Consider the following 13,080-nt stretch of genomic DNA (forward strand, 5'->3'; position numbering starts at 1 on the left):
CCCGCTGCTACCACCATGGCGTACCCACCAACTCGCTCACCATTGCTGCCTGTGTCACGCCAACCCTCTACCACTCCCAACTCTCATCGAAGGGGTTGTTACCTCCTCACCAGCCTGTCCTATGGACACTCCAGCACCAGCGGTGATACCTTGGGGGCCTGAAGAACTTTCCAGAGCTCCGGTCTGAAATCTAAAGATGCCCCCGGGGACCAGCCTGAGACCCCAGAGCAGGAAAGACTCAAGAGAACCGACTTGGATTTGTTTTGGGTTTGTCGAGATAGGGAGTTCTCACATAGCCCAGGCTGGCCTGGAACTCGCTATGTGGTTAAGGATGATGTTGAACTCCTGATCTTCCTTTGAACTCCGGCATCTCCCCAGTGCCGAGATCACAGGCACCCCCTCCCTGTGTATGGGGAGCTGGAGATGGAAGCTTGGGCTTTGTACATGCTAGGCAAGCGCTCTATCACTTGAACTGCGTCCTTAACTCCCAGAGACTGGCTTAGAACTCAGGGACAGAGACTTTTAAACTCAATTAGTGCCCTACCAGAATTGTAACCCCATCCCCCGAAAAGGGTCCAATCTTTGTAGCATCTACGAAGAATACAAGGACTGGAGAATTTGGGGGCAAATGAATTCTTCAGGTCTCCCTGAAGGAAATTTCCCCTGATGGCACGAGCCTTCCACTGGACAGCAGGGTGGCATAGCGCCATGAAGACAGGATGGCAATGGACTCGTAGCTATCAAGGGAGGGGAGGGGAAGGGTTTGAAGGTTTGTGTCTTTTTAAAATACCACTGGCAACAGCTGAAACCACCAACATGACTCCTGGCTTGTCTATCTTCATGGGTGCTTCCCTCCCCCCCAAGTCTCCTGGCTTTACCCCTATCCCCCGCCACCCCAGTCTAGTAACAAGGCATCAGATCTGGGAAATCAGAGGTGGAGGGGGTTGGGCCCTACGTGCCGCCTCGCATGGCCTGTCTGACCTCTTGACCCCACTGGGCTTGAAGCCACAATGCCTGCCCACGCTGGTCAATAAGCAGGCTCCATTCAAGGCTGTCTCTTAGTGGGCAGCTGCCAGCCCGCCAGGACAAACGCTGAGTGAGCTGGGGCTACCAATGAGGGAACAGGAGCCAGTTCGTAGGGGCTCCCGGTTAGGAGTTGGTGGCCAACCCTAGTTAATGGAGCAATACGTCCATAGTACTAGTCACTTACCGAAGGACATAAACCCCTTGTGAATCCAGCCACCTGTTTTCCATGTCCCGATGGGTGTCACTCTAACAGTTGTCCCTGCCACTTAAAGGAGAGTCAGAAGACTCAGGAGTAATAGGTACCACAACCAAGGGACAAGGGGGACACCAAATTGTTCCTCGGATTCCTTCCCCAAAGCATGCTCGGGGGAGACCCACACAACCAACCAGTCCAAGATGGCATGTGCTGTACCAGGACCCCAATGCTGGCGGTTATTCTATATGGTCGTCATTCATTCTGTTTCCAAAACAAGGCATTTAGAATCCAGCCTGAAAGTTTTTGAGGTCCACTGCAGGAAAAAAAATTCACGCAGATAGGAGGAGTTGGAGGCCTGGAGAGGCTTTACTAGGGGTGTGTGTGTGTGCGCGTGTGTGTACGTGTGTGTGTATGTGTGTACGTGTATGTGTGTGTGCGTGTGTACGTGTGTGTGTGTGTGTGTGTGTGTGGTGTGTTTGCGCGCCAACGCGCTCACTCGTCTGTAACTAAGGTGGGAGGAGTCAGCAAAGGGGAGGACTGAAAAGAATTTTAGGGGAGGTGAATTTAGCGCCTGGACTACAGTGCCCTCTTCAGGCGCGGTTGGGAACTGTTAGGGAACCTTACCAGCTTTCGCCTTTCTCAGGCGTCCTCCCTTTGAATATTGGCGGTATTGCTACAAATGAGTGAGGGTGAAATATCTCTTTTAGGCTGTTTGAGTCAGAATTAATAGACTTGGAGGGTGGTGATTTTTGTTTTCTGTTTGGCTGGTTTTTAAAACAGGGCCTAAGTTGCCTAGGCAGGCTTGAAACTTAGAATTTTCCTGCCTCAGTTTCCCATGTGCTAGGAGTACAGGCCTAGACCACTATATCTGGCTTAGATTGCTATTTTTTTCTTTAAAATGTTTATATTTTATTTATTTTTTAAAGATTTATTTATTATGTACACAGTATACATCAGATCGCATTATAGATGGTTGTGAGCCACCATGTGGTTGCTGGGAATTGAACTCAGGACTTCAGGAAGAGCAGTCAGTGCTTTTAAGCGTTGAGCCATCTCTCCAGCCTCTATATTTTATTTTATTTTATTGTGTATGTGTAGGCCAGAAGAGGATATCAGATCCCCTGGAACTGGACTTATAGGCAGTTGTAAGCTACCCAGTGTAGAGGTCGGAGAACCGACCTCTGGCCCTCTGTAAGAGTTGACTCTCCAACCCCATTGGTCTTGTGTGCTGGGGTTTTTTTATTTTTAAGGTCAAGGAGAAGCACCTATAAACAGTGGGTACCTGACCATAAGCTTGGCATGTGTCAGCCAACATCTTGTCCACGTCTCTCATTGCTGAAATCAAATACCAGACAAGAAGCATCTCAGAAGAGGAAGGGTTTATTTCATCTTACACTTCTGGGGCACACAGTCCACCATGGCAGGGCGGGGCGGAATGGCAGGAGCATGAGGCAGCTGCTCACTTTGTGGCCACAGTCAGGGAGCAGAGGAAGATGGATGCTGGTGCTCAGCTCGCTCTCCCCTTCCTTGTCTTGTTTTGTTTTGGAACAGGGTTTCTCTGTGTAGCCCTGGATGTCCTGGAACTCACTCTGTAGACCAGGCTGGCCTTGAACTCACAGAGATCTGTCTGCCACCATGCCCGGCTTCAGTGTCTCCTTCTGATGGCAGCCCATAGAAAAGGACACAGAAGAAGACAACTGCTTTGGGCCCGCTTGCTCTGGCTCTCGCTGACAAGTCTGTATTCCTTGGGATTCCGCAGTGGACGGAAGACCAGGGTGCCAGGCTGGGATCTCGGAGCAATCCATCCCCTCGGACTGAGTGACCGCTCGGTTCTTGGTTTCGCCAGTGCGAGGCTGAAGTAGAGTTAGGTGGAGAGGAGCAGTCATCAGATAGCGATCTATTGATTGTTTAGTGATTTACTTAAAGCCCTGCTTGTGCGGCCTGTTTGCCAAGAGTGACTTCGCTCGCTGCCAGGAACAGAAAGACCCGGAGAAGCAGCTACTACAGGGGGTCGTTGCCCTTAACAGCCTGCTGACTGCTGCACGTGCTTCTCTAAAATCTCACTTGCCCGCCCCACTTGGTGGTTTTACAGTATAAGATGAAACTGTGGCTGGGCCCAGGATCAAAGCCTTTTAGGAGCGGCTTCAGTCCACTGGTGACAACCTCCCCTTGTCCTCTCTCATTAGTGTCAGATGTTTCTTCCAGAAAGATTACCAAAACAAGATAGCCAGTGCAGGGCGACTCATCCTGTAAATCAATCTAGTATGTGTGTGTGTGTGTGTGAGTGTGCATATATTTGTGCATGTGTATGTGTGTATGCATGTATGTGTGTATGCATGTATGTGTGTATGCATGTATGTGTGTATGCATGTATGTGTGTATATGTTCATATATGTGATTATATGTATGTGTGTATATATGCATGTGCATGTGTGTATGATGTGTGCATGCATGTATGTGTGTGTATATGTGTATGTGTGTGTATGTGCTGGTGCATATGCGTGCATGTATGTGTATGCATACATGCATTTGCATTCATGTGTATATGTATGTTGTGTGTATGCATATATGTGTATATGTGTGTATGTAGTGCATGTATGTGTGTATGCATACGTGTGTATGTGTGTATGTATGTGTGTATATATGTGTGTGTGCATATGTGTGTGTGTTCATTCTATCAGTTCTGTTCCTTTTGAAAACCCTGACTAAAACAAACATGGACTCTAGAGCTTCCTCTGAAGTCCTGGTGGAACAGATCAGCCACAGCCGGCAGAGTGCTTGCCTGGTTAGCATGAGAGCCCGAGTTTGACTCTCCAGAACCATGTGAAAAGATGGCTGTGGTGGCACATGCCTGTTACCCCAGTGATGGTGAGATGGGAAGTGGAGACGGGTGGACCCCTGGGGCTCACTGGCTTGCTAACCCAGGCTGCTCGGAGAGCTGCAGACCAAAGAGAGACCCTGCTTCAAACACAAGGTGGGCGATTCCTGAGGAACGTCACCTGAGGCTGTCCTCTGACCTACACGCACACACGCATGCACGCACGGGGCTGGGGGCAGGGGGAGAAAGAGAGAGAAATACAAAAGCAAAGCCAAACAAACAAAAACAATTTTTTTTCCTTTTGAGATAAGGCCTTGCTCAGTTGCCGAAGCTGGCCTGAACTTGAAATCATTGCGCCTCAGCCCCCTGAGTAACGGGGAGGCAAGCCTGTGCTATGAGACCTCATAGGGTTTTGTTGCTGTTGTTTGTTTTTGTTTTGTTTTGTTTATGAGTAGAGGTGAATGCATCTGTAATCTCAGTATCTGGGGCTGAAGCCGGAAGATCTTCTAGGCTTGCCTGGGCTATATAATGAGATCCTATTAAAAAAAAACTAAAGCAATCTGGATGCGGTGGCACATGCCTGTGATCCCAGAACCCAGGAGGTTGATGCAGGAGGATTACCTCAAATTAGAAGCCACCCTGAGCCTACATTACCAGTTCCTATCCCAGAAAAGAAAACAAAATCAAGGGATGGAAAGATAGTTCAGCAGAAGGAGCCTGCTGCCACGCCAGACAACCCGAGTTCAATTCCCGACACCCACATGGTGGGAGAAGAGGACCATCTCCTGCCATGGTATGCACGTGTGCGTGTGTGAGTGTGTGTGTGTGTATGTCTCTGTGTATGTGTGTGAACATGTGTGTATGTGTGTGAGTATGTGTGTATGTGTGTGTGTGTGTGAACGTGTGCGCTGACATACATCAATACATGTAATTTAAAAATTATGTATGCACAATTGAAACTTTGTCCTAATGTATTTATCAGCACCACTTTTAGTTACTATGATTCTGTCAGAGTCCTGTCCAACTATGTCAACCATTTAAATTTTTTATCAGTATGACACATGTAGGTGTGTCATCTATGACACATGTGAGTATTTCTTTTTTGTTGTTTTTGTTTTGTTTTGTTTTTGAGACAGGGCTTCTCTGTCTAGCTGTTTTGAAACTTGCTTTGTAGATCACGCTGGTCTCAAATACACATAGGTCCACTGGTCTCTGCCTCCTGAGTGCTGGGACTACAGCCATGTGCCACCCACCACACTTGGCCACAGATAGGTTTTCATTTGTTTCATTTTAAATTTTCAGCCAGGCTTGATTTTCCATGACGGAAGCAGAGGTGTATACTCAAAGAGGCACGCGCATGCACACACACACACACACACACACACACACACACACACACACACACACACAGACTCTGCATGTCATATATACATATTAGGTATATATGAAACCATACATGTAGCCACTATGTTTTAGACTGTATTGTAGTCTATATCTTTTTTAATTTAAAAGTTAATTTTAACAAAATAAATATATATTTTTTGAACCACAGGGGCTTGGAGAGGTCGTTTGGTAGTTAAAAGCGCTTGCTGCTCTTTCAGAGGATGACATTTTGTGCCCCAGTCCCCAGGTGGAGCAGCTCACAGCCACTCTAACTCTGGTTCCTAGGGGTCCAATGGCTTTTTCTGGCCTCCTGGAAATCCTGCACTCACATGTGCACATCCTCCCCACCTACATAAACTCATAAAGTAAATCTTTAAAGTGTGTGTATGCCCGTGCATTTTTTGAGCATGTGTGGTGCGGGGATCGAGCCTCTGACCCTCACCCACACTAGCTGTATGCTCTCTGTGGCTAATCTAGCCACCCGGTCTTCTTTTTTTCTTCTCCTTTCGAGGTAAGATCTCACTAAGTTGCCCAGGCTGCCTTTGAACTCTTCTTCTTCTTCTTCTTACCTTAGCCTGCTGAGCAGCTGGGACCACAGCACTGAAACAGGAGAACTGCCACTAGTTCGAAGCTGGCTTAGGACCAGACAAGTCCCACCCTGGGCTACAGAGTGAGAAACAAAAAACAAACAAACAAAAAACTCCAAAAAACAACACAACAAACAAACAACACCCCCCCGCCCCAAACACTGGGCATCTAGCTCAGTTGGTGGGGAGCTTGCCTAGGATATATACTGCCTGGGGTTTGATTCCCAACATCCCATAAACTGGCATGGCGGTACTCCAGTCTCAAGCATATAACAAGTCAGAGGCTACAAGACTCTGCTTTAGGAAAATGAAACAGGGGCCGACAAGATGGCCGGGCTTGCTGCCACGCCTAACAATTCGAATTTGATTCTCAGAACCCACATAGTGAAAGGAAGGAGCCAACTCCTTCAAAGCATTCTCTGACTCCCCCTTCCCCCCGCCCCAGCCCACTCTCTCTCTCAAATGCTTCCTCCTAGCTGGCATTTCTTCATCTAGGAGTATGGTGCCCTCTGCTTCTCTGTCCCTCACCATTTCCAGCCATTCACTTGACCCTCATCAGCATCCGCCACTGTCTCCAGCTGTAGAATGTTAGGTTTGAATGTTTTTTCCCATCAGAATTCTGCAGCTAGTGTTCTGCTGCGTTTAGAATCTACGGATGCTACCAAGGAGACTGAGGCCATGAGGATCCCTGGTCCTTAGTATGTGACCTGTTCCTTACTATCCAAAAAGATTCCTGACCTCCCTTTCAGCCCTGATATTCTGAAATTTCACAAAGTAGTTTTCTGTGGGTCTCTGAATCCACCACACTAGGTATCTTTTAATCTAGAGGGATGAGTTCTTCCGTTCTGGGACAGTTCTCTTATTCTTTCTTAGCCGGCTACCATGGTTTTAATCCCAGCATTTGGAGGCAGGAGGATCAGGAGTTCAGGGTTAGCCTTGCCTACATCATGAATCTGAGGCCAGCCTGGGCTCTGTGAGACTCTTTCTCTCTCTTCTTTTCCTTTGTTGTTTCTTTTTTGAACTAAGTTTGTTTGATGTTAGACTTCCTGGATCGGCGGCCTCCGTCTCCCTCTTTTCTTATTTTCCCTTTATTTCTGTCCATCACTCCTCTTTCAGGTTTTCAGTTTCAACCTTGATAACGTTATACTCCCAGGGACTTCGCGAATTCAGTGATTTTTTTTTTTTAATGGCCTCCTCGGAAGGGTGACAAGACAGGAGGGCCAGGTGTTTATAAAGTGGCCTGGGATCCTCAGTGTATAATCTTCCTCTCTGCCTGAGGGCCACCTCCGAGGTCCCCCATGGCTCCTCCAGTGTGGACTCTGATGTTGCTGGTGGGGGCTGCCTGGGGCCAGGACCAAGTGCCTGCCCCTGTGTGGTAAGCTGGACTGGGGATGGCCGTGATGGATGGGGCAGGGGTTTGCTGGGTTGCACTGGGGATATTCCAGAGGGGAGAGGAAGGTTAATAACAAAGAGGCCTAGCTGAGCATGGCAGTATATGCCTGCCATCCCAGAGGAGGCAGGAGGATTAGGGGTTCAAGGTCAGTCTCCACTGCATGAAGCCCTGTCTCAAAATAACAAACTAAAAAAAAAAAAGGGGGGGGGGTGGGCTAAGGGACCTAACTCACTTGGTAGAGGGCTTGCTTGACATATCAAAGGCCCGAGTTCAAGCCCTAGCACCACATAAACTTGGTATGGTGGCTCAGGATGTAATACCAGCATGTGGCAGGTGGAGACAGGAGGATCAGGAGTTCAAGGGCATACTTGGTTAAATGCCAAGGTCTAGGTAAGCCTGGGCTACATGGGACTCTGCCTCAAAAATGAAAAGACAGGAGACTGGGGAGGAAGGTAAGGAGGTCAGTAAGGTGGGGAGAAGATAGGCTACTGACCAGGATGAGGAAGGTTTCACATCTCCAGAACCTGAAATTGAGGTGAACATCCAGGTGGAGCAGGAAAGATAAAGAATTTATGCTCTCCAAAACCCTAGGCTGGGCTAAGTTGAGAGGCCAGAGTTCAAGTAAAGTGGCAAGAAATGAGAGGTAGTTTAGGCTTTGGATGGGGAGCAGTTGAATTGTGGGAAATTATGACCCAAGTTGATTGAAGAGGAGAGGCTTCTTTATGGAGTTTGTAAAGCCGGGAGGAGGGCTGGGTGTGGTGGTTCAAACCTGTAATCCTAGCACGAGGGATGAGGGAGGCAGGAGGGAAATCTTGAGGCTAGCCTGGGCTACTCAAAAGACTTTGTCTCTAAAAGAAAAAAGCCAGGAGTGGTGGTGAGCTCCTGTGATTTCAGTACTCAGGAGGCGGAGGCAGGAGAATCAGGAGCTTACTTAGGGAGTTTGAGGCTAGCCTGGGCTACATGAAATCTTGTCTCCAAGAAAGGAAATACAAAACAAAATAACAACAACAAAAAAAAAAAAAAAAAAAAAGAAAGGAAAGAAAAAGTACAGCATAGTCATAATCTTATGACAATTTTAATAATGACAAAGCTAACAGGGTTTTTTTTGTGTGTATTTTTGGTTTTTTTGTTTTGTTTTGTTTTGTTTTCCAAACTAATCCCAAGGAGACAGAAATTTCCAGAATGGAAACCGAAGTTGCACATGACGAGAGAGAGTTGTGAGTTGGAACGAAGGCTGCTCAGGCCTCCTTTTCCTTCCTTATGATCTGTGCTGTTAACCGTGACCCCCAGTCCCTAGTACAGGGTTTGTTGTCAGAGCACAGCAGTCACCCAAAAGTGGGATAAATGTGCGAAGGGCTGCTCCCCAACAGTGGAGGGAACGGTGGGGGGAACACGGTCTGACTCCACTTGAGAGATTCCAGCTCAAATTAAATATGACAGACACAGGATATGGAGGCACAGGCTTGTCATCCCAGCACCGGGGAGGCCAAATCAGGAGGATCACAAGTTCAGAGCTAGCCTAGGCTACACAGTAACTAGACCTAGCCTCAAAATAGAACAGTAGGCCAGGTGTTGTAGTGCACACATGCAATCCCAGCTCGCTGGAGGCTGACGAAGAGTTCAGGCTACCTTGGGCTACATTAGAACATGAAGGGGTGGGGTAGGGTGCTGGGAAAGAACTCACCAGATGAAGTGCCTGCTGCACAAGCCTAAGGACCCGAGTTCGATCCCTAGCGTCCCTGTAAGAAGCTTCCTGTAGTAGCACACCCTGTGGTCCAGGCACTGGAGAGGCAGAGACAGAAGGATCCCTAGGGTCCCCTGGCTAGCCACTGTAGATGAATTGATAAGGACTGGGTTCAGCGAGACCCTGTCTCAAAACATAAGGTGGAAAAGGATTGAAGAAGACACCTGATGCTGACCTCTGGTCTCTATATGCGTGCACGCCCCCCCCCCCACACGTGTGCACACACACATACACTCACACACACAAGCACACCAACATAGCAGCAGTAATAATAATAGCCACAACAAAACACACGCTGCCAAGACAAAGCCTGTCTATCTGCCTGAATCAGCCCGAACCCCAGTTTGTGCCCCTCAACTTTGTCATCTATTCCAGCTCTACATTTTCTTCCCAAATAATTGTGCCGCCTGCCTGTGTCTCTGCTCTGGATCTGAACTCCTAGTGGTGGCCTTCTCTATGCTTAGTGACCCTGCTGACCCCCATCTCCTGGTGTGACTCTGTGACATGACCCCTGTCCTCGGCCCTGTGCCCTTTCTGAGGCCTCACTGAGCCTCTTTCTTCCCAGCCATTCTCTCCGAGTGTGACTTTGAAGACAATTCCAGACCTCTCTGTGACTGGTCTCAAATGTCTGCAGATGATGGGGACTGGGTTCGAACTACTGGGCCCTTCCCAACTGGCACTTCTGGTCCCCCTGGAGGGTACCCCAGTGGAAGTAAGGAGTCTGAGGGAAACCTAAAGTTTGGAGGGGGACTGTGGGGAGGGGGGATAAAGTTGGGAGGGGGCTTCTGGAAGCTGAGTTGAACAGGGGGTGGATGAGATAGCTCCTAGGGACAGCGAAGTCTCAGCCTTCTGCATTCTGTCTGTCTCCCCCACCAACAGAGGGCTACTATCTGCGCATGGATTCCAGAGCTTTCCCTCGGGGTGGAGTGGTGCGCCTGCGTAGCCCTGACATATGGGAGCAAGGCCCACTCTGCGTCCATTTCGCCTTCCACATGTTTGGGCTGTCATGGGGCGCCCAGCTCAGATTGCTGTTGCTCAGGGGCCGGAAGCACCACCGGCCCTATGTGCTCTGGAAACACGTCAACACCCAGAGTCCCTCTTGGGTGCCCACCACTGTCACTATACCGGCAGATCGAGATATACCAAGCTCGGTGAGGTCAAGAGCAGTCCTGGATGTCTGGTTCGGAAGGGGTCTGGAGGAAGGGGCTTAGGCAGGTAGGCTGTGGTGAAGGGGGAACCCAGATGGCAAGCGTGAAGGTTTCTTGCCTCAAGCCTGGTGACCTAGGGTCGATCTCCAGGTCCGGTAGGGTAGAAGGCTAGAGCCGATTCCCGAAAGTTGGCCTCCAACTGTCACATTTGTGCTCTGTGCAACATAGCCCAGAGACCTAGATCTTCAGCCAATTGGATTCAGGGTGCAAAGCAGCAGCCACAGGGAAAGGAGGCAGCTATGATCAGGGTCTCTCTGTCTCTAATTCCACAGCTGATGTTTGAGGGCATGCGGGGAAACACCGCCTACCTGGACATCTCTCTGGATGGCCTCTCTATCCGGCGGGGTACCTGCAATCGGGGTGAGTTCCTGTCCCTCTTAACACACCTCTCCTGACTCTCATCAAACTTGCCAAAGTCAAGGAGTAAGACAGCTCAGCAGCCAAGACCCTGGGTGCTCATGAATTGAGGCTTCTGGCCTCCTGCTGTGATCTCACCACCCCACCTCCCACAAGCCTGGCACCTTGTAAGAGGTCCCTTTTCAACATTGTGGCGGCAGCGGGCATAGCTGGTCTCTAGTGACTGACCAGAACAGTCTGGAAAACTCTGTGTCAATAAACCTTTGGTGGCGTGGGAGATGTGGCTTAGCTGGTGGAGCACTTGGCTAGAGTGCACAAAGCCCTGGGTTCCATCCCACGCCCTGCGTACAACAGGTGGCATACACCTTCAACCCTAGCATATTGGAGGTAGAAGCAGGAGGATCCTTAATCCAAGGTTATCCCAGACTACATGGCAATTTTGAAGCAAGCCTGGGCTACATCCCAGGCTGTCTCTAAAACAAAAGAAGTATTTGGTTCCACAAAAATCCGAAAGTAAAGGCATTGTACGCATTGCCCAGTACTACTACTCCGATACCTGTAAAATGGTCCTTTTAGGATGACTGGAAAGGAAAGGAAAAATCTGGAGCTACAAAGCAAACATGGGGACAGCATCCCACAGAGACGATTCTGTTTACAGATGAGAAGGCTGAGCCTGGGCAGGTTATGGAATCTGGGCCAAGAGCAGAAGTCTTGGGCAGTAAGATATAAGTTGGCCTCAAAGCTTGCTAGAGTTCACCACAGCCTTGAGAGTGGACATTAAAGTTCTGACCCTCAAGTGGTGGCATTTCTTTTAAGCTTCCCCCTGTGACAGAAAGCTCATAGGCCCCTGCCTTTTGATATTTGGGGTTTAACTAGGGCTTTGTGTACGTTGGGCAAATGCTCTACCACTGAGCCACACCCCTAGATTCTCACTGAAAAATTCTGGACAAAGGCCTTACCACTGAACCATGGCCATAGTCCAGCCCTGACAGGGTTTTAGGAAAATACTTTATTGCTGAGCTCTGTCCTAAGGCCTGTATTGGAGTATTTTAGATAAGTGTTCTATGGCTACAGGTGCTCTACCCTGAGCCACACCCCCAGCCCCTCACTGGGGGATTCTAGGCAGGTGCTCTACCCTGAGCCACACCCCAGCCCCTCACTGGGAGATTCTAGGCAGGTGCTCTACCACTGAGCCACACCCCAGCCCCTCACTGGGGGATTCTAGGCAGGTGCTCTACCCTGAGCCACACCCCAGCCCCTCACTGGGGGATTCTAGGCAGGTGCTCTACCACTGAGCCACACCCCAGCCCCTCACTGGGGGATTCTAGGCAGGTGCTCTACCACTGAGCCACACCCCAGCCCCTCACTGGGGGATTCTAGGCAGGTGCTCTACCACTGAGCCACACCCCAGCCCCTCACTGGGGGATTCTAGGCAGGTGCTCTACCACTGAGCCACACACTGAGCTCCATCTCTTTTCTTCTCTCCCCTCAGTCTGCATGACCCAGATGTGCAACTTTGATACACTGAATAATCTCTGTGGCTGGAGCTGGGTCCCAACTGCCACCGGGGCTAAGTGGACCCAGAAGAAGGGATCATCAGGGGTACCGGGTGTGGGGCCTGATGATGACTTCTCCAGGCCTGGTAGTGAGTATTGTATTTATTCTTTGTCTCTCTGGGTTCCAGTGACCTCTGTACCCGGTACAATAGCATTCCTAAGCCATGCCAGGTTGGGTTCCAGTGACCTCTGTACCCGGTACAATAGCATTCCTAAGCCATGCCAGGTGAAACCCAGCAACCTCACGTTTCTCTCAGCTTGGGGATCACGGCAAGAAGTGTGGTTTCAAGTATTCTCCATCTCCCTCCACTGCATCTCTTGTTCTTGATTCATTCCGTTTACTGAGTAGCTACCCTCTACAGTGTCCCAGAGACTTGAGAATCGGTGTGGAAACCCAGCAAGGAGGCAGGTGTGGAGCTACATCCTTGTAAGCCCGGCACTCGGGAGGCTGAGGAGGCGGGGGTGGGGGTGGGGTGACGGCGGCGTGTGTGAAGTTCAGTAACTGCCCAGGCTACACAGTGAGTTCAAGTACAGCCCGGGCTAGACCTTGTTTCAGAGAGAAACAAACAAACAAACAAACAAACAATGACCGGGGGCTGTGGGTCAGTGGTAAAGTACTTGCGGAGCATGCATAAGGCCCCCGGTTCCATGCTCAGCCCCTTGGAAGGAAGCAGAAGGGAAAAATGGGTGAAAAAAGAGGGGGAGGGGGAGACATAGTGGCACACGCCTGTAATCCAAGTACCTGGGAGGCAGAGGCAGGCAGATCCTGAGTTCAGCAAGGCCCTAATGCAGCTGAAATTTCTTACTAAGAA

General features: G+C 49.6%; 1 protein-coding gene across 1 annotated transcript in view; it reads left to right on the forward strand.

Annotated features, from left to right (window-relative positions):
* The first annotated feature begins 7,308 nt into the window (after positions 1 to 7,308).
* Positions 7,309 to 13,080, forward strand: part of Zan (zonadhesin) — a 100,966-nt gene continuing 95,194 nt past the window's right edge. Inside the window, 6 exon segments of the mRNA XM_051162130.1 lie at positions 7,309 to 7,385; positions 9,523 to 9,560; positions 9,713 to 9,859; positions 10,027 to 10,298; positions 10,628 to 10,715; positions 12,205 to 12,357. Of these exon segments, the coding sequence (XP_051018087.1) occupies positions 7,309 to 7,385; positions 9,523 to 9,560; positions 9,713 to 9,859; positions 10,027 to 10,298; positions 10,628 to 10,715; positions 12,205 to 12,357 (775 nt within the window).

Source organism: Acomys russatus, chromosome 19 (assembly GCF_903995435.1).
Source record: "Acomys russatus chromosome 19, mAcoRus1.1, whole genome shotgun sequence".
Lineage (NCBI taxonomy): Eukaryota > Metazoa > Chordata > Mammalia > Rodentia > Muridae > Acomys > Acomys russatus.